This window comes from Triticum urartu, chromosome 2A (assembly GCF_056163025.1).
Source record: "Triticum urartu cultivar PI428250 chromosome 2A, HENAU_Tu73, whole genome shotgun sequence".
NCBI lineage: Eukaryota > Viridiplantae > Streptophyta > Magnoliopsida > Poales > Poaceae > Triticum > Triticum urartu.
Window position 1 is genome coordinate 414,721,839 of NC_141874.1, and position 27,283 is coordinate 414,749,121.

The following is a 27,283-nucleotide window of genomic DNA, read 5'->3' on the forward strand; positions in this document are numbered from 1 at the left end:
TATAGTATCTTATGAACTTCAGCAAGACGAATTCCTACCCATGTCTCTGAAGACAACTCGCGCGTGCCTCTGGAGACAACTTGCCTGTGCCTCTGGAGAATTCACACCTCACATGCCTCAACCATGGCTAGGTGTTGTACACACGTGATAGTAAATGTTTCACACCCGTGCCTTTCCAGGCGAAGCAGCTTGGCTGTAACACCCGTGCCGTCTACAGGACTTGTATAAAGAATTACTCATGAGAAAAATGCGCTACCCGACCAACACACACTCCGACCTATGCCCCCCCCTGGTCAAGATGTTTATGAAAAAATAACAAGCAGAAGACGAGCAGGAGGGTCCCCGCACCCGAGGCGCCATGTGCCACTACGACGGAGAAGGCGTCCAACACACACTCCGACCTATGCTCCCCTTCAAGATGTTTATGAAAAATTAACGAGCCGAAGGCGAGTTGGAGGGTCCCTGCGCCGGAGGCGCCGCGTGCCACCATGACAGAGAACGCGCTGCACAACCAACACACTGCCCGTCGAAGCTGATACAGGAAGCTACACCACTGTGACGCTGCTCTATGCTCCAACTCAGTAAAGTGATATAACTCATGCCTCTCCTACTATACGCCCGTGCCTATAGAGAATTCACACATGCCTCTGCACTCTTCACGACCGTGCGTTAACATGTTTTCTCGTCCAAGCGTGTGTATGATAAAGTTCCTGTTTTTGCTTACGTGAAAGGTCACATTTAATAGTGTTGGAAGCCCCGCCCGTAACTACCCCATAGAACTCCATTTCTCAGAAATATAATGAGAACAAAAAGGAAACAGGGAACCGCCGACGCGGTTGGCGGCTAGTTTCTGTCTGTTATCGCGCAGAAAGGGAAAACAAAAAATTCAAATAGTTGGAAGGTTAAACTGCAAAACGCACGAAACCACAAACCGGAAAGGGAAAAACGGGAACCAACGGCATTGGCTGGTTTTCCCTCGCGGGAGCGCTCCCGAACCGCTCGTTCGGAGCGCTCGTTAACTAGTTGCTCTCCACAACTAGGGATGTGTTTTTTGCTGCTGCAGGCCGACTAACAGATGTTTCCGTTGCCCTGCATGCGGAGACTATGGCGCTTGTACATGCTATTCATCTTGCTGAAAATTTTGGTATGATCTCTTCAGAGAAGCAAAGTTCCAGCTTAGTATATGTTTCATCGAGCATAAGATTGAGTACTGTCCCCGGCAATGTAATAGACCAGCTCATATTCTGACTAGTCTTGGTTCACGGGGTATGGTCGAGAGCCAACATGTCTGGCTAATTGGCCTACCCTCGGATGTAATGGGTGGGTGTTGTGGCTGCCAGTGCCAATGTTGGAGCAGGCACTAGCTAATGGAATGCATGGTGTTTCAGATTTAAAAAAGCAATAACTAGTTTATGAAGGCTTTTTACTGCAATAATCCTACACCTAGGAAAGTTGGTACCTGCCTAACAAACTCTCTCGCGATGGTGGAGTGGCCCTGCACTAACCAAGATGATATACGTGCACACAACAGATGTACTATCTAGGTTGTCAGACCTTGATCTGGCCGAGGTCACCAGCCCCGCATGATGGAGTGATAGCCACACGTAATGGGATCACCATCAGAACCGACAAGGACGTGCACGCCACCTAGGCACAATGCTATCACCCACAGCGAGGGAGAAACAGGGCCGAAGCTAAGGACGTGCTGCCAGCAGATTTGGTTTCGTCTCGATGCTTGAACAGCTTGTGGTATGCAAATAAGCTACTATTCCAGACAAGGTAAATAAACAACACAAAAGAAATTGGACAAGCCTTCCAGCCTTGTTCACATATGACATTACACACAAACGTCATAATAGCTAAGATTAAGTCGAGTGTTTAACTTGGTAACAAGTTCAAATACTCGAAAGCTCCACTGAGTTCAATCTACTGATAAATGAAAACAGGTGATAATAGGCAGGGACATCTTCACTCTTCATCTGAATCAGGGGCAATTTCTTCATCCGACTGTAAAATAGCAGCAATGAAAGAACTAGTCAAAAACACAAAATTTGAATACAAGATGAGTTCACGGCCATGTCGCATACAGGCAGTGCCTCCAAAAGACAACAGAGCTAGAGAACTGCAGACGACTGACATTCAAAAAGGTGGCTGGTGGCGAAATATATAGTACTATGGACCGTGATTGCACAGTAGTCCAATTTTCAGCAACACTACTTTTCTCAGCAGTCAACGAGTATATGGAGTCATCTAAACAAAAACATGCAACGGCACAACTAATCTTGTACATGGCACAACTAAAAGAGCAAAGGAAAACAAATAGCTGACCAGTTTCAAACACCAAAAATGGACAACAAACAGATTTAGTGACCTCCGAACAATCAAGTTTCAGGGTGTATACAAACCCAAGCAAACTACTGAGCGGTTCAGAGGCAAGTGCCCTATTCTTCTCACAAGCAGGTCGCCAGAAAACAGGCTCGGAACTAAAAAACAGTTTGGTAACACTACCAACATCCAGGAGCTTTCAGGTATTCTTCCTCTAAACATCTAAAGATTCACGTGGGAATCGGACAAAAAACTTGACAAAACACAACTACTAACACATTGAAGGAGATTGGGACTCGAACCTGGAGATGTATTTCATGTTTCCGTGGATAATTAAGACGTTTGCAGCGCATATTCTCCAAAAATTCAGCATCATCAAGGAACTTCAGAAGATGATAAACACAAAAGAAATAATTAGTCCAGTGGTTCAGAATCAAGTTGCCACAAAATGGTTATTTACCACAGAATTATGAAATTACCTCAAAGAATTCTCTTATCCTTTTCTCCTCTCTTTTTATCAGTTCTTCATCCTGAGCTTCCTGCAACCGAGGATAAAACACATAGTTAACATTGACGCAGCACATTGAAGATACTAAAACGCTAGCCAGTACATAGATCACCATACAGTGTTACGGGAGTCGACCCACTGCTTCTCATTACAGGGACCAAAACCAAGTGGGAAACAGATGTTCATGTGGCCGCCTTTGAATGAAGCAGCACATGGGTGCTTCATACCATCACTTTTATTGTTTGTACAGCCATGGCAGGTAGCTCCATCTAAAGACAGGTATGAAATTTGTCATTTAAGTATCAGATGACTAGCCTGGCTCAGATACAACAAGAATAGCTGAATAAGTGCCAAAAAATGCATGATTGCAGCACCTACAAATGGCTGTGCGTGAACCAGTTGGATTGTGATATTACAGACATAAAGCTATGTATGGTATAAGATGGCACAATGGGCAGGCAAGCAGGTCAACAGTAAGGGCTCCACAATAAACCAGAAACGCATTTGCAATTATATTATATATATATAGACATGCTAAAGTCAGTGTGCACGCATTATAACCTAGCATGCGCTCCGGCCGCCCATCGACCCACCGGCTGTATGCGCTAATTAGCCGAAGCACGGGCTGGACGGTAAAATCTACCGTAATGAACTTACGACCATGCCTGCTTTCCTCTGGAAAAAATGAGTAGTAACGAGTCACGATCCACGCGCAAGTTAACATGCCCAATCCCTCGCACACCTACACCCGGGTCCAACGTAATTGACAAATGTAAAAGAGCCCAGCCCAGCAATTAATTGCTACAATCCAGTAAATTGGGTCTGCAAAAGTAGTAACAATGTTACCACCTAGTAACTGGACATGCAGAAGTAGTAATGCATTACTATCCTGGTTTTACTAGGTTACCATCTAGTAATCGGACCTGCAAAAGTAGTAATGCATTATTACCCTGGTTTACTAGGTTTACCATTGACTCCATCATAGCATAGTAATCCGTTACTACATTCAAGCGTTGTTTCCAACGAAGAGAGCTCTTGTAGTAATGCATAGTAATCCGTTACTACATGCTAGCAAGCTTTTACACTTAAGGCTCCAACCAACGATTACTAAGTGTCTCGTAAACAATCCTCGTCCATTACCATCCCTACTATTCCTGTTACTGCCAATAAATAGTCACTCCAGAGACGGGATACATCCGACGAAGCATGGTAATAAAATTAATTCTGTTACTTCTTTTAACAAAGCCCGTTACCCTCAACCAGAATAGCAGTGGAGCGCAGCCTTCTCCGCATGACCCACGCGCCTAATTAGGAGAGGCCGGAGCGTAGGCTAAGAAGAATGCGCGCTCGCTTACAATAGCGCAGCCGTATTTGAGATACGAGTGTAAATTATCCTTGCCATCAGCGTTAACACCACAGAAAATGCGGAGAAAACATCCTAGTGTATCGTTCTGATCTATATCTAACAGATAATTTCAAACAGTATTCCAAAAATGCATAATTTGAGATAAGAGTGTAAACTACCCTGGCCATCAGTGTTAACCCTGGAGAAAGTGTTGATATAATATCCTGTGATATCATTTGAATCACATGCGACTTCAACGAAGAATAGACTGCTGCTGCCCGCATCATCGGCACCCTCTTTGGTCTTCACAGTGATATTGAGATGATAGTACCATTCGACACCTTCGCAGATTGATTGCCAATGAACAATTTCTTCGAGTTCATCCACAAGATCCTAGAATAAGCATTGATTGGATCAGTAATGTTGCATGCACAAAGCAGTAACAATAAAAATACAACACAAGCCTGGTAGTGGGACAGAGTGAAGGCGAGCAGAGAATGAACCTCATTGTCATTCCGCTTGTCCAGTAAAGCTTCAACCAGTCTCCGAACTTTGTCACGTTCCCTCTTCGCTACTTGAGCCCTTGTGTGTAGACCTTGCTGGTGCCATTTGGGAAGTAAAGATGTTCCTGTACAGCACGTTCCTTCTTTGAAAGCATCTTATCAGACCTAATTTCAGATCAGAGCATATGATTAATAGATGTTCGTTCTTCAGAGAAGTTAACGATTTTCTTTTGAGAGAGATCAGAACATTACATGACATTGCTATTGGGACCATTGGGACAAGCATAGGAATCAACAGCACTTCCAACTTCTTCAAGGCTCTGCAACGGCTTATCACCCAGAGTAGGATATGTGTAAAAAACTCCTGAACTATCCATTCTGACATAAACTGGTGTAGGCAAACCGGGATCTCTCCAGGCCAAAACATGGTTTGTGTCGTAAGTCTCTGGACCCCTGCAGTGGGTAGGCTTGGTCAATGAGTAGAAGAACGATGACACACTATGTTAGAAGATATAAACACATGGGATTTCAACCAGATGGAGAAACAGAAAACGAGAGAGCAAAAGCTTTTTTTTCATACTCATCAGACTCCGAAGCGTCAGACAGATCGGAAGATGACTTTTCCTCACCAGGCAATCCCTGAAACGGAGAAACAAGCTAGATGAGTACATAAGAACTATTTGTGTATATCTCAGGAGATTGAACATAGTGACACGGCCAAGTTGAACGGCGATTTGCAATCCAGGGAGGCGTAAAGCCAACTGAAATGCACTTCTATATCTACGTACCTTTAGATTACAAGTAAGAAACAGGTGACCAAAGAGAGAGGTAGGGCATACACAAGTGCAGAGAATCTGCCTCCGACCTGATCCACCGGCTGAGACCTGAAGCGAAACAAGCAAGCCTGATGAGTGGTATAACCATTTTTAAAACCTTACGAGACGAATTACCAAAGATATATCATGGCGTGATGTGGCCTGAAACCTTGCCGCGAGAAATCAGACAGAAATTTAGTTACAAATTACCGTCCACGGAGAAAACAATTCGATTTCGACTAACCAGAAACAGGAAGTGATGAGGGACTGAGAGCAAGATCTTACAGGGAGAGTGCCATCCTCTGCTTTGTCTTAGAAGATCTGATCTTTACCGGCAGGGATGACCTCCTCTCTTGTGGCTGCTGCCTGCCCTCAACAGATCCCGGCGGGAACATGACGGCGGTGGGAGTGTCTCTTCTATTTCGTCGACCCTTCCTCCTCTGTCGCTACCACGTCCTCGGCCTTTCCGTCAAAACCGACGTATTTTCGTTAATGGCGACTAACTTGACCGGCGGGGAGGAAGACGATCCGCCGACCAGAGTGGAGGTAGAAGGCGAGGTGGCCGTGGGACTGAACGGCGGGGACGAAGACGATCCGCCGACCGGCGTGGAGGAAGAAGGCGAGGTGGCCATGGGACTGACCAGCGGGAAGGAAGACGGAGATTTAGGGTTCGGGCGATTTGCTTTCTCGTGGGGTGGGTGGGGAAAGGGCAGAAGAGAAACACTGTGTGTGGTGGGTGGGGAGGCAACGCTCGCTCGGCGGAACTAAGACCTGGCCAAATGGGCCAGCCTGCGTTAAACGGACCAGGCACGACACTTCTGGCACGAGAAGGTGCGTCCGCCCGATTTTTCAATTTCAAAAATAACAAATGCACGTCAGGCTTACCGGCGAGAGCAACTAGTTAACAAGCGCTCCTTCAGAAGCCTCACAACGATCAGCGCCACTTGACGCGCTCTCAGCCATTCGCCACGTGTCGCGCTCTGGGCGCTCCCTCCGGATTTTGTTTTCTTTTTTGCACGCGTTTTCGCCTTTTTAAACGATTTTTTGGCGGTTTTTCGATGTTTTGGTTTTCCATCGGTCTTTCTTATCTTTTTGACAAAAAAAATTTGCGCAAAAAATGCGTTTTTTCTCCTTTCGTGAGAGTCACGGTTTTGCTTCCGCGAGAGGCACGGTTGTGCTTTAGTGAGAATCCCGGTCGTGCCTCTCGGAAACGGAAAAAAGCGCCTTTTTTGTTTTTTTTTCCTTTCACGAGAGTCACGGGTTTGCTTCCGCGAGAGGCGCGGTTGTGCTTTCGTGAGAGTCACGGCCGTGCCTCTCGGAAAAGGAAAAAACGCGTTTTCTGTTTTCTTCCTTTCGCGAGAGTCATGGTTTTGCTTCCGCGAGAGGCACGCCGTGCCTATCAAAAAGGAAAAAAAACGCGTTTTCTCTTTTTTTTCACGAGAGGCACAGGCGTGCCTTTTTCAAAAAGGGAAAAACCCGTGTTCCTAGTTCGGTTTTTTCATCCGGTCTTTTTTTGAAAAAAAGTTCGTCAAAACTTATCAATATGGGATCTAGTTTTGAAAATCTCGACGCGAGGAATTCAATGATGAAAGCGGTTCGAGATTTGGACGCACGGTTTGAGAGATAAAACGTTTTGAATAAACGGATCTATGAAAAAAAAACTTCCAGGTTGCGACAAGTGGCGTGCTGCATGTGCACCACTTGTCGCAGCTTGGGGAGTTGTGGTGATCTTTGCAATGAGTACTCTTCAACTAGTGATTTCGCCTACCGGCGGGGTGGTGTGAGTTGTCTTTGCTCGTCGGCTTGTGCCGAATGCAACCATGCAAGGCCGCATGCATGTATGCACGAAGCACGCTGTCTTTTTTTTAGATTAATGTTGCCATTTTATTTTCTATTTTTTTTGCAGGAAAGCCCTCAGCTCTATTCATCAGCTATAAAGATAAAAAAAAGAACACATATCCAGGCCCAGCCATCCCCTTCCGTCAGAGTGTGCCGATGGCGTGTCGCCGCCCCTCCGTCGCTAGAGTCGGGCTAACCATTGTTGATCACGCAGCTAGGAAGTCATCAATGCATAGCCCCAGAATGACCAGCACCCAGAGGAAGGAGATGCCGGAAAAGTTGTTGTCGAAGAACACCAAGACTCGACAGATCGCCAGATCTACAAGCAAGCACCACCGGAAGCTCGTCGGCGCCGCCCCAAAGGACCTTGCCGAGGTGGGGGAGAACTCGAGTACTGTTATTACACACCGATGCCGCCGCCACCACCTCACCAGAGCCATTAGGAGACACTACCCTACTATATACCACACCTCATGCACGAATCCGAGGTCTCCCCACTCTCCAGCCGCCGGAAAAGCAGACGGGGAGGGGAGAGACCGCCGATCCAGCCGTCGGCAAAACGAGGGACACGGTGAACTCCTTTTCCGCCTCTCCACAAAACGGTTACTAGATGCGATTCGCGTGCAACTGTTCAATGTTGCCGCTTTATTTAATCATAAAAGTTCGGGAATCTCATCTGAGATTACGTCTAGCACATAGTCTGGGGTAACCCCCAACCAGACCTTACAAAGTTCATCACCGACACCGACTCTAGCTAATTTATGCGTGATAACATTAGCAGAACTATGAACCCACGACACTTTAAAACCAGAAAACAAAACAAGCATCGCCTTGATCTCCTGTATCCACGGCCCCGCACTGGACATCTCCTTGTGTGGTTGGTTCAGCACATGCATCACACTTTGAGAATCAAGCTCCACATGGACCCTCACAGCGTTGATTTCCTGCACCACTTGTAGCGCCCGTGTGTTGGCCAAAATCTCCACTATTTCATTATCCACTAGGCCAGGAAAATGATGACAAAGCCCAACCCTAAACGCTCCCCCGTGGTCCCTAATCACTACTCTAGCTCCAGCTCCTCCCTTGTCACCGGCGTGGAGGAAGAAGCCAAGGTGGCCATGGGACTGAACGGCGGGGAGGAAGACGATTCTGCGACCGGCGTGTAGGAAGAAGACGAGGTGTCCATGGCACTGCTCAGTGAGGAGGAATACGGTGATTTAGGGTTCGGCGATTTGCTTTCTCACGATGGTGGGTGGGGAGACAACGCCCGCTCAGCGAAACTAATACAAACCTGGCCAAATGAGCCGACCCGGCTTGGCCTAGGTTAAACGGGCCAGACACGGCACGGCCCGGCCAGGCACGCGAAGTACTCGGGCAATGTCGGACGGCACGCATGCTAGCCTCCCAGACCCAAGCACGGCCCCTGGTTAAACGGGCTGGCCTATAGGCACGAGCAGCACGTCCTCCCGATGTTGGCCTGACAAAGTTGTCTTTTTCCCTCTAGTTAGGGTTTTGGTTCTCGCGCTGGCGATTTTCTCCCTGTCGTCGATCTTCTTCTTGATGGTCGTGTGACCCGGTCCGTGATCCTCGATCGCGCCGATCCATGGCTGTCGGGCCGAACAGCGGAGTTGGGTTCCTATCCAAATACCTGATCCAATCTACGTCGGGTAAGGAAATCTCCATGGCTACAGCTGAGACCTCGGACCAAGCGGGGGTCAGCGATGTGGAGAGGATGATGCAAGAGTTAGGGCTGAGAGAAGAGGATCTGGACGATGTCGTCTTCGATGAGAAGGAAGCACCACCAGTGGCTGCGCGTTGGGTGGCTTTGGCTAGGGTTCATACCCCCAAAACCTATAGCCAGACGTGGTTCTTCTAGAATATGAGATCCGCTTGGGACTTGGCACAAGAGGTCAAGTTCAGACCGCTAGAAGATAACCCATACATAGTCCAATTCTCGTGTCTTGGGGATTGGGTGAGAGTCATGAACAATGGCCCATGGCACTTCCGAGGGGACGCGGTGATCCTCAAACCTTATGATGGGGTGACAAAGCTAACGACCATCAAGATGGACACAATCGAGATATGGGTGGAAATCCATGATGTACCGTATCTGTATGCCCATCTAGTTCCATCTCTTGCTGCTAAAGTGGGGGAAGTTCTATTTGCCGAACCCCCGTCGCAAGATTTCGCGGGAAACTTTTATCGCGTTTGGGTCAGAATTGATGTCACAACGCCACTGAAGAACGCCGTGTCTATGATCCGTGAATCTAAGCGCCAGATTTATCGAGTGAGATATCAGAAGTTGCCAAACTGGTGCGCAGTTTGCGGAATGCTTGGTCACTTGTTTAAGGAGCATGGCACAGGAATACATCCTCCATCGGCTCTCGTCTTCAAGGAGTTACGGGCTGACTGGTTTATGAGATCTGGCCGAGGTCCAGGTGGTGGCCAAGGTCGTCGGGAGGAAGAAGAGGAGGTCGTAGTGGAGGATGGGGTCCAACCCCTGCACCAGGGACGCATAAGGAGTTTCAGGAGGAGGGTGAACTAGACACTGCTGATGGGAAGGCCTTGGTGTTGAAGGAGGGAGGTGGAGCGAGTGTTGACTTGGATATGGTGATGGAGGATCACACACGGAAGAGGATGGAGAGAGCAAAACTGGGTAGCAACCCTTCGGCTCCACCGCTTGTGCATGGTACTGTTTTGAAGGAGAACCAACTGGCTCTAGTTCCAGCAGGTGCTACAGTTGTTAGTCCACCAATCATGAGAGGTCCAAGAAGGCAAGGACTGGTCTAGATGGCAAGGAGGGTTCTACACTTCTGCAAAAAAATTGGTGGGCTCCCTGGAGGAGTGCCACCGAGACCAATGAGTGCATTTTGTTGGAACTGTCATGGCGCGGGTAAACCTTCGACAGTTCGAGAACTTCGCGATGAAGTTTACCCCTACTGTGCTTTGTATTGTCGAAACACAGATAAGTGGGGCACGTGTAGAAGCTCTTCCTAGTACTCTAGGGTTTGATAATTCATATCCTATTAATAGTTAGGGGAGAAGCAGAGGTATTGGTATTTTTTTGGAATAATATAATTAAGCTTGAGATTTTGGGAGACTCTTGTTATCACATTGATGCTAAAATTGAGGAGGCAGGTCAAGACCCTTGGAGGATTACGTGTGTATACGGTGAGGCCCAAAGTCACCTTCGGCACCAAACTTGGGATCTCATGAAGGGAATAAGTATTGTCAATGATCTAACATGGCTTTGTTTTGGAGATTTTAATGAAGTGTTGCGGCCAGAGGAACACGAAGGAGTAGCCAACAAAAGTAATGCCCAGATTTAGGGTTTTAGGGATGCAGTTGACATTTGCATGTTAATCGATATAGGTCACCAAGGTCGCTTCTATACGTTCGAAAAGAAGGTAGCAAGGGGTCATATGCAAGAGTCAGGTTGGGTCGGGCACTAGCTTCTGCGAGCTGGATGGCCCGATTCCCACATGCTATATTGACTCACCTGTCTGCCGCTACATCTGACCATGGTCCTATTTTACTGAAGTTGAATGTCGCGCAAAGTGATCCTACACCAAAGAAAACCTTCAGGTACGAGGTGATGTGGGAATCCCATGAATCGTGGAAGGACATGGTTACAAATAGCTGGAACACGACGAGTGCAGGCTATGGAGTCGGCAACTTTCGTGACAAGCTTCTGGCCATAACCAATGATTTGTCTTCGTGGAGTAGAGACAATTTTGGTAGCGTCAAAAAGGAGATTAAGCAGATTAAGGCTCAGTTGGAAGTATTGCGTAATGATCCAGGGAGGGTGAGACCATCACATGTGGAGTTGAAACTAAATGAGAGGTCTGAACTATATCATAGAGAATAGTTAATGTGGCGTCAAAGATCCCGGTTGGAATGGTTCTCTGCTGGTGACAGGAATACTAAATTTTTTCACATGAGGGCAAGCATGAGGCGTAAGAAAAACATGATCTGGGCACTCAGAAACGCTTTGGGTATACACACTGAGGACCCAACAGAATTGAAGGCCATGGCAGTGTTCTATAAGACTCTGTATACTTCCGAAGGGTGCAGGGGATGGAAGAGGTGCTGAGACATGTCCTAAGGAAGGTTACGCCTGCAATGAATGAGACCTTATGTGCTCCATATACCAATGCTGGGGTCAAAACTGCCTTATTTCAAATATTTCTAACCAAGACTCCTGGACCAGATGGCTTCCCTGCTCATTTTTATCAAAGGCATTGGGATATTTGTGGTGACGAGGTCATTGCAGTAATTGTGCGTATCATAAAAGGAGAGGAGAGCCCGGAAAGTATAAATGATATGGTATTGATGTCGCTTGAAGCTACGTCGGTATTTCCCCAAAGAGGAAGGGATGATGCAACACAGCGGCGGTAGGTATTTCCCTCAGATATGAAACCAAGGTTATCGAACCAGTAGGAGAACCAAGCAACACAACGTAAACAGCCCCTGCACACAAATAACAACACCTCGCAACCCGACATGTTAAAGGGGTTGTCAATCCCTTCCGGGTAACGACGCCAGAAACGACGTGCGGACAGGATAAAGTTGTAATAGATAGATAGATCGAACGCCAAATAAAATAAATAGAAATAAAATGCAGTGAGGTATTTTTGTATTTCTGGTTTAATAGATCTGAATAAAAATAGCAAATAAAATAGATCGCAAAGCAAATATATGAGAAAGAAGACCCGGGGGTGTAGGTTTCACTAGTGGCTTCTCTCGAGAAAGATAGCAAACGGTGGGTAAACGAATTATTGTTGGGAAATTGATATAACTTCAAATAATCATGACGATATCCACGCAATGATCATTACATAGGCATCACATCCAAGATTAGTAGACCGACTCCTGCCTGCATCTACTACTATTACTCCACACATCGACCGCTATCCAGCATGCATCTAGTGTATTAAGTTCATGGAAAAATGGAGTAATGCAATAAGAACAATGACATGATGTAGACAAGATCCATTATCTATTGCGGCAGATAGGGATCCCATCTTATTATCCTCAGTAGCAACGATACATACGTGTCAGTTCCCTTTCTGTCACTGGGATCAAGCACCGTAAAGATCGAACCCACTACCGGGCACCTCTTCCCATTGCAAGATAAATAGATCAAGTTGGCCAAACAAAACCCAAATATCAAAGAAGAAATACGAGGCTATAAGAGATCATGCATATAAGAGATCAAAGAAACTCAAATAACTTTCATGGATATAAAAAGATATAACTGATCATAAACTCGAAGTTCATCAGATCCCAACAAACACACTCAAAAGAGTTACGTCATATGGATCTCCAAGAGACCATTGTATTGAGAATTCAGTGAGAGAGAGGAAGCCATCTAGCTACTAACTACGGACCAGAAGGTCTACAAAGAACTACTCACACATCATCGGAGAGGCACCAATGGTAGTGGTGAACCCCTCCGTGATGGTGTCTAGATTGGATCTGGTGGTTCTGGACTCTACGGCGGTTGGATGAATATTTTGTTGACGTTTTTAGGGTTCTGGTATTTTGGGGGTATTTATAGAGCAAAGAGGCGGTCCGGGGGGCACCCGAGGTGGGCACAACCCACCAGGGCGCGCCTGGGCCTCCTAGCGCGCCCTGGTGGGTTGTGCCTCCCCTCGGGGCACCCCCCAGGTGCAACTAGGGCCCATTGCCTTCCTTCTGACCCATGAAAAATCATCATGGAGTTTCGTGGCATTTGGACTCCGTTTGATATTGATTTCCCGCGATGTAAAAAACATGGAAAAAATAGCAACTGGCACTTGGCACTATGTCAATAGGTTAGTACCAAAAAATGATATAAAATGACTATAAAATGATTATAAAACATCCAAGATTGATAATAAAACAGCATAGAACAATAAAAAATTATAAATACATTGGAGACGTATCAGGTATTGGTCTTGATCCCCAAGGTAACACATCCCACTCAGTTGACACAGTTTAGGACCATCAGTCTATGCAATGTTTTGTCTAAAATTGCCTCCAAGGTTGTTGCAAACAGGTTAAAAATCATCCTACCTGGTATTATCTCGGAGGATCAGTCAGCTTTTGTGCCTGGTAGGTTGATCACGGATAACATTATTTGTGCTTACGAGTGCTTACACTTCATGAAAAGAAACATGTCTAAAACTAACAGTTTCTGTGCTCTGAAGTTGGATATGATGAAGGCCTATGACAGAGTAGAGTGAGAATATTTACAGGCAATTATGAACAAACTTGGTTTCTCTCGATCATGGATTGAAGTGGTCATGGGTATGGTAAAATCAGTGTCTTTCTAGGTGTTATTCAATGGTGAAAAGCTTGAGCAGTTCAAACCAACAAGAGGTATTCGACAGGAAGATCCAATTTCCCCCTACCTATTCTTAATTGCAGCAGAGGGCCTTTCGTGCCTACTAAAATCCAGTTCCCAGTCATCCCCTCTCAGTGGTGTTAATGTTGGGAAACGTAGTAATTCAAAAGATTTTCCTACAATCACACAAAATCTATCTAGGAGATGCATAGCAACGAGAGGGGAGAGTGTGTCCACAAACCCTCGTAGACCGAAAGCGGAAGCGTTTAGTAACGCGGTTGATGTAGTCGAACGTCTTCACGATCCGAGTGGTCCAAGTACCGAATGTACGGCACCTCCGTGTTCAGCACACGTTCAGCACGATGACGTCCCTCGAGCTCTTGATCCAGTTGAGGATGAGGGAGAGTTCCGTCAGCACGATGGCGTGGCGACGATGATGATGAAGTTACCGGCGCAGGGCTTCGCCTAAGCACTACGACGATATGACTGAGGTGTGTAACTGCGGAGGGGGCACCGCACACGGCTAAGACAATTGATCTTGTGTGTTCTAGGGTGCTCCCCTGCCCCCGTATATAAAGGAGGGAGGAGGAGTAGGCCGGCCCCCTAGGGGCGTGCCAAGTGTTGGGAGTCCTACTAGGACTCCCTAGTCCTAGTAGGATTCCCATCTCCTTTTTTTTCCTTTTCTGGAATAGCAAAGGGGGAAAGAGAGAAGGAGTAGGAGAGGAAAAGGGGGGAACGCCGCCCCCACCCCTTGTCCAATTCGGATTGGCAAGGGGGGCGCGCGCCACCTCCTATGGTCGGCCCTCTCTTCTCCACTAAGGCCCATGTTGGCCCAATACCTTCCCGGGGGGGGGGGGTCCGGTAACCCCCGGTACTCCAAAACTTCCCGAAACCATTCCAGTGTCCTAATCTAACCTTCCAATATAAGAATCTTTACCTCTCAGCCATTTCGGTACTCCTCGTCATGTCTGTGATCTCATCCGGGACTACAAACAAACTTTGGTCATCAATTCACATAACTCATAATACAAATCGTCATCGAACATTAAGCGTGCGGACCCTACGGGTTTGAGAACTATGTAGACATGACCGAGACACATGTCCGGTCAATAGCCAATAGCGAACCTGGATGCTCATATTGGCTCCTACATATTTGATACGTCTCTGTCGTATCTATAATTTTTTATTGTTCCATGCCAATATTATACAACTTTCGTATACTTTTGGCAACTTCCTGCCCCCCTGGGCGCGCCTACCCCCCTCGTGGGCCCCCTGTAAGGCAGTTGCTGCTCAACTTTGGACGCAAGAAGGCTATTTTTTGGTTAAAAATCACGGCGAAGATTTCAGGCCAATCAGAGTTACGGATCTCCATATATACACGAAACGGTGAAAGGGCAGATACAGAGAACGCAAAAACAGAGAGAGACAGAGAGACAGATCCAATCTCGGAGGGGCTCTCGCCCCTCCCGGGCCATGGAGACCAAGGACCAGAGGAAAACCCTTCTCCCATCTAGGGAGGAGGTCAAGGAAGAAGAAGAAGAAGGGGGGCTCTCTCCCCCTCGCTTCCGGTGGCGCCGGAGTGCCACCGGGGGCCATCGTCATCACCGCGATCTTCACCAACAACTTCACCGCCATCAACATCAACTCTTCCCCCCTCTATGCAGCGGTGTAACCTCTCTCTTATCCGCTGTAATTTCTACTTAAACATGGTGCTCAACGCTATATATTATTTCCCAATGATGTATGGCTATTCTATGATGTTTGAGTAGATTTGTTTTGTCCTATGGGTTAATTGATGATCGTGATTGGTTTGAGTTGCATGTTTTATTATTGGTGCTGTCCTATGGTGCTCTCCGTGTCGCACAAGCGTGAGGGATCCCCGCTGTAGGGTTAGCAATATGTTGATGATTTGCTTATGGTGGGTGCGTGAGTGACAGAAGCACATACCCAAGTAAGTATGTTGTTTGCGTATGGGATAAAGGGGACTTGATACTTTAATGCTATGGTTGGGTTTTACCTTAATGAATCTTTAGTAGTTGCGGATGCTTGCTAGAGTTCCAATCATAAGTGCATATCATCCAAGAAGAGAAAGTATGTTAGCTTATGCCTCTCCCTCATATAAAATTGCAATAGTGATTACCGGTCTAGTTATTGATTGCCTAGGGACAAATAACTTTCTCATAACAAAAAGCTCTTTACTAAAACTAATTTAGTTCTATCTTTATATAAACAGCCCCTAATTTTTATTTATGCTCTCTTTATTATCTTGCAAACCTATCCAAAAACACCTACAAAGTATTTCTAGTTTCATACTTGTTCTAGGTAAAGCGAACGTTAAGCGTGCGTAGAGTTGTATCGGTGGTCGATAGAACTTGAGGGAATACTTGTTCTACCTTTAGCTCCTCGTTGGGTTCGACACTCTTACTTATCGAAAGAGGCTACAATTGATCCCCTATACTTGTGGGTTATCAAGACCTTTTTCTGGCGCCGTTGCGGGGAGCAATAGCATGGGGTGAATATTCTCGTGTGTGCTTGTTTGCTTTATCTCTAAGTAATTTTTATTTGCTGTTCTTAGTTGTTCTTTATCTTTAGTTATGGATATGGAACACGAAATACCAAAAAATTAGGTGTACTTGCTGCTCATGGAGAGGGGAACCTCCTAAAACCCCCGATGCTCAATATGTGAAAAATATTATGTACCACTTTGATAATCATGAGAAAACCTCATTCAATTATGTAATGGGAGACACGTTGGACCAACGTGAATACTTTAGGGATTATCGCTTGACTCAAAAAGGGAAACTATTATGGGATCAAATTTATATGTTGAAGTGGTATGCTAGGCAACTATGCTTGAGATATGATTATACTTGTTGCTCTAGGATGAAGTCTCCACACCTTCCCTTTTCATGCGAATTCAATGATAATGAAACCTTGGCTTCTTATGCCAGAGGTATATATGATTACTATGATGTGGAACAAATAAAAGAATTTGTTGCTTTTAAGGGTGCTTATGAAATTGAATCTTTGTTTGAAAAGTATGAAGCTTTTGATGATGATGTTTATAGGCCTAAAATTTTTGCTATATTGAAATATTGCTATGATAATTATGAATATAATTCCGATATTGATGCATTTATTGAGAAAGTCTCCGCTGTCCAAGAAGAGACTAATATTTTGCAGGAATCTATGGAAGAAGAAATTGATGAAACTGTGAGCTCATTGGATGAAAAAGATGATGAGGAGAGCGAAGAACAAAAGGAGGAAGAGCGGATTAGCTACCCGTGCCCACCTTCTAATGAGAGTAACTCTTCAACTCATACATTGTGTAATTTCCCTTCGTGCTTACCGAAGGATGATTGCTATAATAATTGTTATGATCTCGTTGATTCTCTTGAAATATCCCTTTTTGATGATGCTTGCTATGCTTGTGGCCAAGATGCCAATATGAATGATGCTTATGGAGATGAACTTGCTATAGTTCCTTATGTTAAACATGAAATTGTTGCTATTGCACCCACGCATGATAGTCCTATTATCTTTTTGAATTCTCCCGACTACACTATATCGGAGAAGTTTGTTCTTATTAAGGATTATATTGATGGGTTGCCTTATACCGTTGCACATGATGATTTTGATGAATATAATATGCATGTGCTTGATGCTCCTACTTGCAATTATTATGAGAGGAACTATATTTCCACCTCTCTATGTTTCCCATATGATAAAAATTGCAAGAAACTGTTTATACTATGCATTGGCCTTTACTAGGTGTGCATGAATTGTTCTTTTATGACATGCCGATGCATATGAAGAGAGTTAGACTTCATTATTACTTGATATATGTTTCTTTATGCTCACTACTAAATGCCAAATCATTGTTAATTAAAATTGGCTTTGATATACCTTGGGATCCGGGTGGATCCATTACTTGAGCACTATATGCGTAGCTTAATGGCTTTAAAGAAAGCGCTGCCAGGGAGACAACCCGGAAGTTTTAGAGAGTCATTTATTTCTGTTGTGTGCTTTTATAAAGTTTAAATATTAAAATAATGTGCCAAGGTTTGCCTTTAGTATGTTTATAATGCTTGTTGGTTTGTGCGGTGTAGGACAGAAACTTTGGCTGTAGTGCACGATTTTACATTTTTTTACTAGAAGGTCAAACAGTTCTGATTCTTTCTGCACTGTCTTTCTATACAAATTGTTTATTTTTCCTAATTTTGGTAGAATTTTTGGGGTACCAGAAGTATGGTGAATGTTCAGATTGCTACAGACTATTTTGTTTTTGACAGGTTCTATTTTTGATGCATAGTTTGCTTGTTTTGATGAAACTATCAATTTATATCAGTGGATTAAGCCATGGAAAAGTTATACTACAGTAGACACAATGCCAAAACAAAATATGAATTGGTTTGCAACAGTACTTAGAGTAGTGATTTGCTTTATTATACTAACGGATCTTACCGAGTTTTTTGTTGAAGTTTTGTGTGGATGAAGTGTTCGATGATCGAGAAGGTCTCGATGTGAGAAGAAGGAAGAGAGGCAAGAGCTCAAGCTTGGGGATGCCCGAGGCACCCCAAGTAAATATTCAAGGAGACTCAAGCGTCTAAGCTTGGGGATGCCCCGGAAGGCATCCCCTCTTTCTTCAACAAGTATCGGTATGTTTTCGGATTCGTTTCATTCATGCGATATGTGCAATCTTGGAGCGTCTTTTGAATTTAGTTTTCATTTTTATTTTATGCACCATGCTGGTATGAGATAATCCTTGGTTGATTTATAGAATGCTCTTTGCACTTCACTTATATCTTTTGAGTATGGCTTTATAGAATGCTTCATGTGCTTCACTTATATCATTTGAAGTTTGGATTTCCTGTTTCTCTTTGCATAGAAAACCACCATTTGTAGAATGCTCTTTTGCCTCACTTATATTTGTTAGAGAGTGGGCATATCTTTTGTAGAAATAATTAAACTCTCTTGCTTCACTTATATGTATTTAGAGAGATGACAGGAATTGGTCATTCACATGGTTAGTCATAAAATCCTACATAAAACTTGTAGATCACTGAATATAATATGTTTGATTCCTTGCAATAGTTTTGCGATATAAAGATGGTGATATTAGAGTCATGCTAGTGGGTAGGTGTGGATTAGTAGAAATACTTGTGTTGAGGTTTGTGATTCCCTTAGCATGCACGTATGGTGAACCTTTATGTAACAAAGTCGGAGCATGAGGTATTTATTGATTATCTTCCTTATGAGTGGCGGTCGGGGACGAGCGATGGTCTTTTCCTACCAATCTACCCCCTAGGAGCATGCGCGTAGTACTTTGTTTCGATAACTAATAGATTTTTGCAATAAGTATGTGAGTTCTTTATGACTAATGTTGAGTCCATGGATTATACGCACTCTCACCCTTCCACCATTGCTAGCCTCTCTAGTACCGCGCAACTTTCGCCGGTACCATAAACCCACCATATACCTTCCTCAAAACAGCCACCATACCTACCTATTATGGCATTTCCATAGCCATTCCGAGATATATTGCCATGCAACTTCCATCATCATCATATACATGACTTGAGCATTCATTGTCATATTGCTTTGCATGATCGTAAGATAGCTAGCATGATGTTTTCATGGCTTGTCCGTTTTTTGATGTCATTGCTATGCTAGATCATTGCACATCCCGGTACACCGCCAGAGGCATCCATATAGAGTCATATATTTGTTCTAGTATCGAGTTGTAATATTGAGTTGTAAGTAAATAAAAGTGTGATGATCATCATTATTAGAGCATTGCCCCAGTGAGGAAAGGATGATGGAGACTATGATTCCCCCACAAGTCGGGATGAGACTCCGGACGAAAAAAAGAGAAAGGCCAAAAAAAGAAGGCGCAAAAAAAGAGAAAAAAATGAGAGAAAAAGAGAGAAGGGGCAATGTTACTATCCTTTTACCACACTTGTGCTTCAGAGTAGCATAATGTTCTTCATATAGAGAGTCTCTTGAGTTATCACTTTCATATCTAGTGGGAAATTTCATTATAGAACTTGGCTTGTATATTCCAACGATGGGCTTCCTCAAATGCCCTAGGTCTTCATGAGCAAGCAAGTTGGATGCACACCCACTTAGTTTTCAGTCCGAGCTTTCATACACTTATAGCTCTTAGTGCATCCATTGCATGGCAATCCCTACTCACTCACATTGATATCTATTGATGGGCATCTGCATAGCCCGTTGATATGCCTAGTTGATGTGAGACTATCTTCTCCTTTTTGTCTTCTCCACAACCACCATTCTATTCCACCTATAGTGCTATGTCCATGGCTCACGCTCATGTATTGCGTGAAAGTTGAAAAGGTTTGAGAATGTCAAAAGTATGAAACAATTGCTTGGCTTGTCATCGGGGTTGTGCATGATGTGAATATTTTGTGTGGTGAAGATGGAGCATAGCCAGACTATATGATTTTGTAGGGATAACTTTCTTTGGCCATGTTATTTTGAAAAGACATGATTGCTTTATTAGTAGGCTTGAAGTATTATTGTTTTTATGTCAAATGATAGACTATTGCTTTGAATCACTTGTGTCTTAATATTCATGCCATGATTATATTATGTGATCAAGATTATGCTAGGTAGCATTCCACATCAAAAATTATCTTTTTTATCATTTACCTACTCGAGGACGAGCAGGAATTAAGCTTGGGGATGTTGATACGTCTCCGCCGTATCTATAATTTTTGATTGTTCCATGCCAATATTATACAACTTTCATATACTTTTGGCAACTTTTTATATTATTTTTGGGACTAACATATTGATCCAGTGCCCAGTGCCAGTTCCTGTTTGTTGCATATTTTTGTTTCGCAGAATATCCATTTCAAACGGAATCCAAATGGGATAAAAACAGACGGAGAATATTTTTGGAATATTTGGAAAATTCCAAAAGAAGAATCAACGCGAGACGGTGCCCGAGGTGGCCATGAGGCAAGGGGCGCGCCTACCTCTTGGGCGCGCCTACCCCACTCGTGGGCCCCCTGTAAGGCAGTTGCTGCTCAACTTCGGACGCAAGAAAGCTAATTTTTGGTAAAAAAAATCACAGCGAAGATTTCAGGCCAATCGGAGTTACGGATCTCCATATATACATGAAACGGTGAAAGGGCAGATACAGAGAACGCAGAAACAGAGAGAGAGACAGAGAGACAGATCCAATCTCGGAGGGGCTCTCGCCCCTCCCGGGCCATGGAGACCAAGGACCAGAGGGGAAACCCTTCTCCCATCTAGGGAGGAGGTCAAGGAAGAAGAAGAAGGGGGGCTCTCTCCCCCTCGCTTCCGGTGGCGTCGGAGTGCCACCGGGGGCCATCGTCATCACCGCAATCTTCACCAACAACTTCACCGCCATCAACATCAACTCTTCCCCCCTCTATGCAGCGTGTAACCTCTCTCTTACCTGCTATAATTTCTACTTAAACATGGTGCTCAACGCTATATATTATTTCCCAATGATGTATGGCTATTCTATGATGTTTGAGTGGATCCGTTTTGTCCTATGGGTTAATTGATGATCGTGATTGGTTTGAGTTGCATGTTTTATTATTGGTGATGTCCTATGGTGCTCTCCGTGTTGCGCAAGCGTGAGGGATCCCCGCTATAGGGTTAGCAATATGTTCATGATTTGCTTATGGTGGGTGGCATGAGTGACAGAAGCACAGACCCGAGTAAGTAGGTTGTTTGCGTATGGGATAAAGGGGACTTGATACTTTAATGATATGGTTGGGTTTTACCTTAATGAATCTTTAGTAGTTGTGGATGCTTGCGAGAGTTCCAATCATAAGTGCATATCATCGAATAAGAGAAAGTATGTTAGCTTATGCCTCTCCCTCATATAAAATTGCAATAGTGATTACCGGTCTAGTTATCGATTGCCTAGGGACAAATAACTTTCTCGTAACAAAAAGCTCTTTACTAAAACTAATTTAGTTGTGTCTTTATATAAACAGCCCCTACTTTTTATTTACGCTCCTTATTATCTCGCAAACCTATCCAAAAACACCTACAAAGTACTTCTAGTTTCATACTTGTTCTAGGTAAAGCGAATGTTAAGCGTGCGTAGAGTTGTATCGGTGGTCGATAGAACTTGAGGGAATACTTGTTCTATCTTTAGCTCCTCATTGGGTTCGACACTCTTACTTATCGAAAGAGGCTACAATTGACCCCCTATACTTGTGGGTTATCAATATTCTACGAAGATCTTTATTAGTCAAACCGCATAACAACATACGTTGTTCCCTTTGGCATCAGTATGTTACTTGCCCGAGATTCGATCGTTGGTATCATCATACCTAGTTCAATCTCGTTACCGACAAGTCTCTTTACTCGCACCGTAGTGCATCATCCCGCAACTAACTCATTAGTCACATTGCTTGCAAGGCTTATAGTGATGTGCATTACCGAGAGGGCCCAGAGATACCTCTCCGATACTCGGAGTGACAAATCCTAATCTCGATCTATGCCAACCCAACAAACACCTTCGGAGATACCTGTAGAGCATCTTTATAATCACCCAGTTACGTTGTGACGTTTGATAGCACACAAGGTGTTCCTCAGGTATTCAGAAGTTGCATAATCTCATATTCATAGGAACATGTATAAGTCATGGTGAAAGCAATAGCAATAAAACTTAATGATCATAATGCTAAGCTAACGGATGGGTCTTGTCCATCACATCATTCTCCAATGATGTGATCCTATTCATCAAATGACAACACATGTCCATGGTCAGGAAACTTAACCATCTTTGATTAACGATCTAGTCAAGTAGAGGCATACTAGGGACACTCTGTTTTGTCTATGTATTCACACATGTACCAAGTTTCCGGTTAATACAATTCTAGCATGAATAGTAAACATTTATTATGATATAAGGAAATATAAATAACAATTTTATTATTGCCTCCATGGCATATTTCTTTCAGTCTCCCACTTGCACTAGAGTCAATAATCTAGTTCACATCACCATGTGATTTAACACCAATAGTTCACATCTTTATGTGATTAACACCCATTGTTCACATCACCATGTGACCAACATTCAAAGGATTACTAGAGTCAATAATCTAGTTCACATCACTATGTGATTAACACCAAAGAGTAATAAGGTATGATCATGTTTTACTTGTGAGAGAAATTTTAGTCTATGGGTCCACAACATTCAGATCTGTATGTATTCTGCAAATTTCTATGTCTACAGTGCTCTACACGGAGCTACTCTAGCTAATTGCTCCCACTTTCAATATGTATCTAGATTGAGACTTAGAGTCATCCAGATCGGTGTCAAAGCTTGCATCGACGTAACTCTTTATGACGAACTCTTTGTCACCTCCATAACCGAGAAACATTTCCTTAGTCCTCTTTAGGTACCTAAGGATAATTTTGACTGTTGTCCAGTGATCTACTCCTGGATCACTATTGTATCCCCTTGCCAAACTCATGGCAAGGTACACAATAGGTCTAGTATACAGCATGGCATACTTTATAGAACCTATGGCTGAGGAATAGGGAATGACTTTCATTCTCTCTCTATCTTCTGTCGTGGTCGGGTTTTGAGTCTTACTCAACTTCATACCTTACAATTCAGGCAATAACTCCTTCTTTGACTGATCCATTTTGAAATCCTTTCAAAATCTTATGAAGGTATGTACTCGTCGAAATTCTTATCAAGCGTCTTGATCTATCTCTATAGATCTTGATGCCCAATATGTAAGCAGCTTCATCGAGGTCTTTCTTTTGAAAAACTCCTTTCAAATACTCCTTTATGCTTTCCAGAAAATTCTACATCATTTTTGATCAATAATATGTCATTCACATATACTTATTAGAAAGGTCGTAGTGCTCCCACTCACTTTCGTGTAAATACAAGCTTCACCGCAAGTCTGTATAAAACTATATACTTTGATCAACTCATCAAAGTGTATATTCCAGCTCCAAGATGCTTGCACTAGTCCATAGATGGATCGCTGGAGCTTGCACATTTTGTTAGCACCTTTAGGATTGACAAAACCTTCTGGTTGCATCATATACAACTCTTCTTTAATAAATCCATTAAGGAATGTAATTTTGATATCCATTTGCCAGATTTCATAAATGCGGCAATTGCTAACATGATTCGGACAGACTTAAGCATCGATACGAGTGAGAAAATGTCATCGTAGTCAACACCTTGAACTTGTCGAAAACCTTTTGCGACAATTCGAGTTTTGTAGATAGTAACACTACCATCAGCGTCCATCTTCCTCTTGAAGATCCATTTATTCTCAATGGCTTGCCGATCATCGGGCAAGTCCACCAAAGTCCACACTTTGTTCTCATACATGGATCCCATCTCAGATTTCATGGCCTTAAGCCATTTTGCGGAATCTGGGCTCATCGTCGCTTCCTCATAGTTCGTAGGTTCGTCATGGTCTACTAACATGACTTCCAGAATAGGATTACCGTACCACTCTGGTGCGGAACGTACTCTGGTTGACCTACGAGGTTCGGTAGTAACTTGATCTGAAGTTTCATGATCATCATCATTAACTTCCTCACTAATTGGTGTAGGCATCACTGGAACTGATTTCTATGATGAACTACTTTCTAATTCGGGAGATGGTACAATTACCTCATCAAGTTATACTTTCCTCCCACTCACTTCTTTCGAGAGAAACTCCTTCTCTAGAAAGGATCCATTCTTAGGAACGGATACCTTGCCTTCGGATCTGTGATAGAAGGTGTACCCAACAGTCTCCTTTGGGTATCCTATGAAGACGCATTTCTCCAATTTGGGTGCGATCTTATCTGGTTAAAACTTTTTCACATAAGCATCGCAGCCCCAAACTTTAAGAAACGACAGCTTAGGTTTCTTGCTAAACCACAGTTCATACGGTGTCATCTCAATGGATTTAGATGGTGCCCTATTTAACGTGAATGCAGCTGTCTCTAATGCATAACCCCAAAACAATAGTGGTAAATCAGTAAGAGACATCATAGATCGCACCATATCTAATAAAGTGCGGTTACGATGTTCGGACACACCAATACACTGTGGTGTTCCAGGTGACGTGAGTTGTGAAACAATTCCATGTTGTTTAAATGAAGGCCAAACTCGTAACTCAAATATTCGCCTTCGCGATCAGATCGTAGAAACTTTATTTTCTTGTTACGATGATTCTCCACTTCACTCTGAAATTCTTTGAAATTTTCAAATGTTTCAGACTTGTGTTTCATTAAGTAGATATACCCATATCTGCTCAAATCATCTGTGAGGGTTAGAAAATAACAATACCCGCCGCGAGCCTCAATACTCATCGGGCCGCATACATCGGTATATATTATTTCCAATAAGTCAGTAGCTCGCTCCATTGTTCCGGAGAACCGATATTTAGTCATCTTGCCCATAAGGCATGGTTCGCAAGCATCAAATGATTCATAATCAAGTGGTTCCAAAAGTCCATCTGCATGGAGTTTCTTCATGCGCTTTACACCAATATGACCTAGACAACAGTGCCACAAATATGTTGCACTATCATTATCAACTTTGCATCTTTTGGCATCAATATTATGAATATGTGCATCACCACGATCGAGATTCAGTAAACCATTTACATTGGGTGTATGACCATAGAAGGTTTTATTCATGTAAACAGAACAACAATTATTCTCTGACTTAAATGAGTAACCGTATTACAATAAACATGATCAAATCATATTCATGCTTAATGCAAACGCCAAATAACATTTATTTACGTTCAACACTAATCCCGAAAGTATAGGGAGTGTGCGATGATGATCATATCAATCTTGGAATCACTTCCAACACACATCGTCACCGCGCCCTTAACTAGTCTCTGTTCATTTTGCAACTACAGTTTCAAGTTATTAATCATAGCAACTGAACCGATATCAAATACCCTGGGGTTACTATGAACACTAGTAAATTACACATCAATAACATGTATATCAAATATACCTTTGTTCACTTTTCTATCCTTCTTATCCGCCAATTATTTGGGGTATTTCTGCTTCCAGTGACCATTCCCTTTGCAGTAGAAGCACTCAGTTTCAGGCTTAGGTTTAGCTTTGGGCTTCTTCATGGGAGTGACAACTTGCTTGTCATTCTTCTTGAAGTTCCCTTTCGTTTCCTTTGCCCTTTTCTTGAAACTAGTGGTCTTGTTAACCATCAACAATTGATGCTCTTTCTTGATTTCTACCTTCGCCGATTTCAGTATCGCGAGGAGCTCGGGAATCGTTTTCGTCATCCCTTGCATACTATAGTTCATCACAAAGTTCCAGTAACTTGGTGATAGTGACTAGAGAACTCTATCAATCACTATATTATCTCGAAGATTAACTCCCACTTGACTCAAGCGATTGTAGTACTCAGACATCCTGAGCACATGCTCATTGGTTGAGCTATTCTCCTCCATCTTGTAGGCAAAGTATTTGTCAAAGGTCTCATACCTCTCGACACGGGCATGATACTGAAATACTAATTTCATCTCTTGGAACATCTCATATGCTCCGTGGCGTTCAAAACATTTTTGAAGTTCCGTTCTAAGCCGTAAAGCATGGTGCACTAAACTATCAAGTAGTCATCATACCGAGCTTTGTCAAACGTTCATAACGTCTGCATCTGCTCCTACAATAGGTCTGTCACCTAGTGGTGCATCAAGGACATAATTCTTCTGTGCAGCAATGAGGATAATCCTTAGATCACGGACCAAGTCCGCATCATTGCTACTATCATATTTCAACCTATTTTTCTCTAGGAACATATCAAAAATAAATGGGGAGCTACATCACGAGCTATTGATCTACAACATAAATTTTCAAATACTATCAAGACTAAGTTCATGATAAATTAAAATTCAATTAATCATATTACTTAAGAACTCCCACTTAGATAGACATCCCTTTAGTCATCTAAATGATCACGTGATCCATATCAACTAAACCATGTCCGATCATCACATGAGATGGAGTAGTTTTCAATGGTGAACATCTCTATGTTGATCATATCTACTATATGATTCACGCTCGACCTTCCGGTCTCAGTGTTCCGAGGCCATATCTGCATATGCTAGGCTCGTCAAGTTTAACCCGAGTATTCTGCACGTGCAAAACTGGCTTGCATCCATTGTATTTGAATGTAGAGCTTATCACACCCGATCATCACATGGTGTCTCGGCACGACGAACTATCACAACGGTGCATACTCAGGGAGAACACTTATACCTTGAAATTTAGTGAGGGGTCATCTTATAATGCTACCGCCGTACTAAGCAAAATAAGATGCATATAAAAGATAAACATCACATGTAATCAAAATATGTGACATGATATGGCCATCATCATCTTGTGCCTTTGATCTCCATCTCCAAAGCACTGTCATGATCTCCATCGTCACCGGCTTGACCTTGATCTCCATCGTAGCGTCGTTGTCGTCTCGCCAACTATTGCTTCCACGACTATCGCTACCGCTTAGTGATAAAGTAAAGCAATTACATGGCGATTGCATTTCATACAATAAAGAAGACGACCATATGGCTCCTGCCGATTGCCGATAACTTTATAAAAACTGATCAT

The 27,283-nt window shown here is 43.5% G+C and overlaps 1 protein-coding gene across 3 annotated transcripts; it reads right to left on the reverse strand.

Moving 5' to 3' along the window:
* Positions 1–1,784: 1,784 nt before the first annotated feature.
* LOC147985311 (uncharacterized) lies at positions 1,785–6,293 on the reverse strand. 3 transcript variants are annotated; one of them, XR_015616587.1, is made up of 10 exons: positions 5,782–6,293; positions 5,521–5,565; positions 5,262–5,320; positions 4,934–5,134; positions 4,682–4,846; positions 4,358–4,571; positions 2,951–3,102; positions 2,805–2,864; positions 2,628–2,708; positions 1,785–2,007 (listed from the first exon to the last, which is right to left on the reverse strand). XR_015616587.1 is itself a non-coding variant. In XM_087544019.1 (10 exons), the coding sequence occupies exons 7-10, from the start codon at positions 3,056–3,058 to the stop codon at positions 1,969–1,971; spliced, it is 288 nt and encodes a 95-aa protein (XP_087400145.1). In that variant the 5' UTR covers positions 3,059–3,102; positions 4,358–4,571; positions 4,682–4,846; positions 4,934–5,134; positions 5,262–5,320; positions 5,470–5,565; positions 5,782–6,284; the 3' UTR covers positions 1,785–1,968. The 3 variants fall into 3 exon arrangements, 2 of the variants coding, with proteins under 2 accessions (XP_087400145.1, XP_087400146.1); XM_087544019.1 differs by having other exon boundaries at positions 5,470–5,565; positions 5,782–6,284; XM_087544020.1 differs by having other exon boundaries at positions 2,951–4,571; positions 5,470–5,565; positions 5,782–6,290.
* Positions 6,294–27,283: the final 20,990 nt, after the last annotated feature.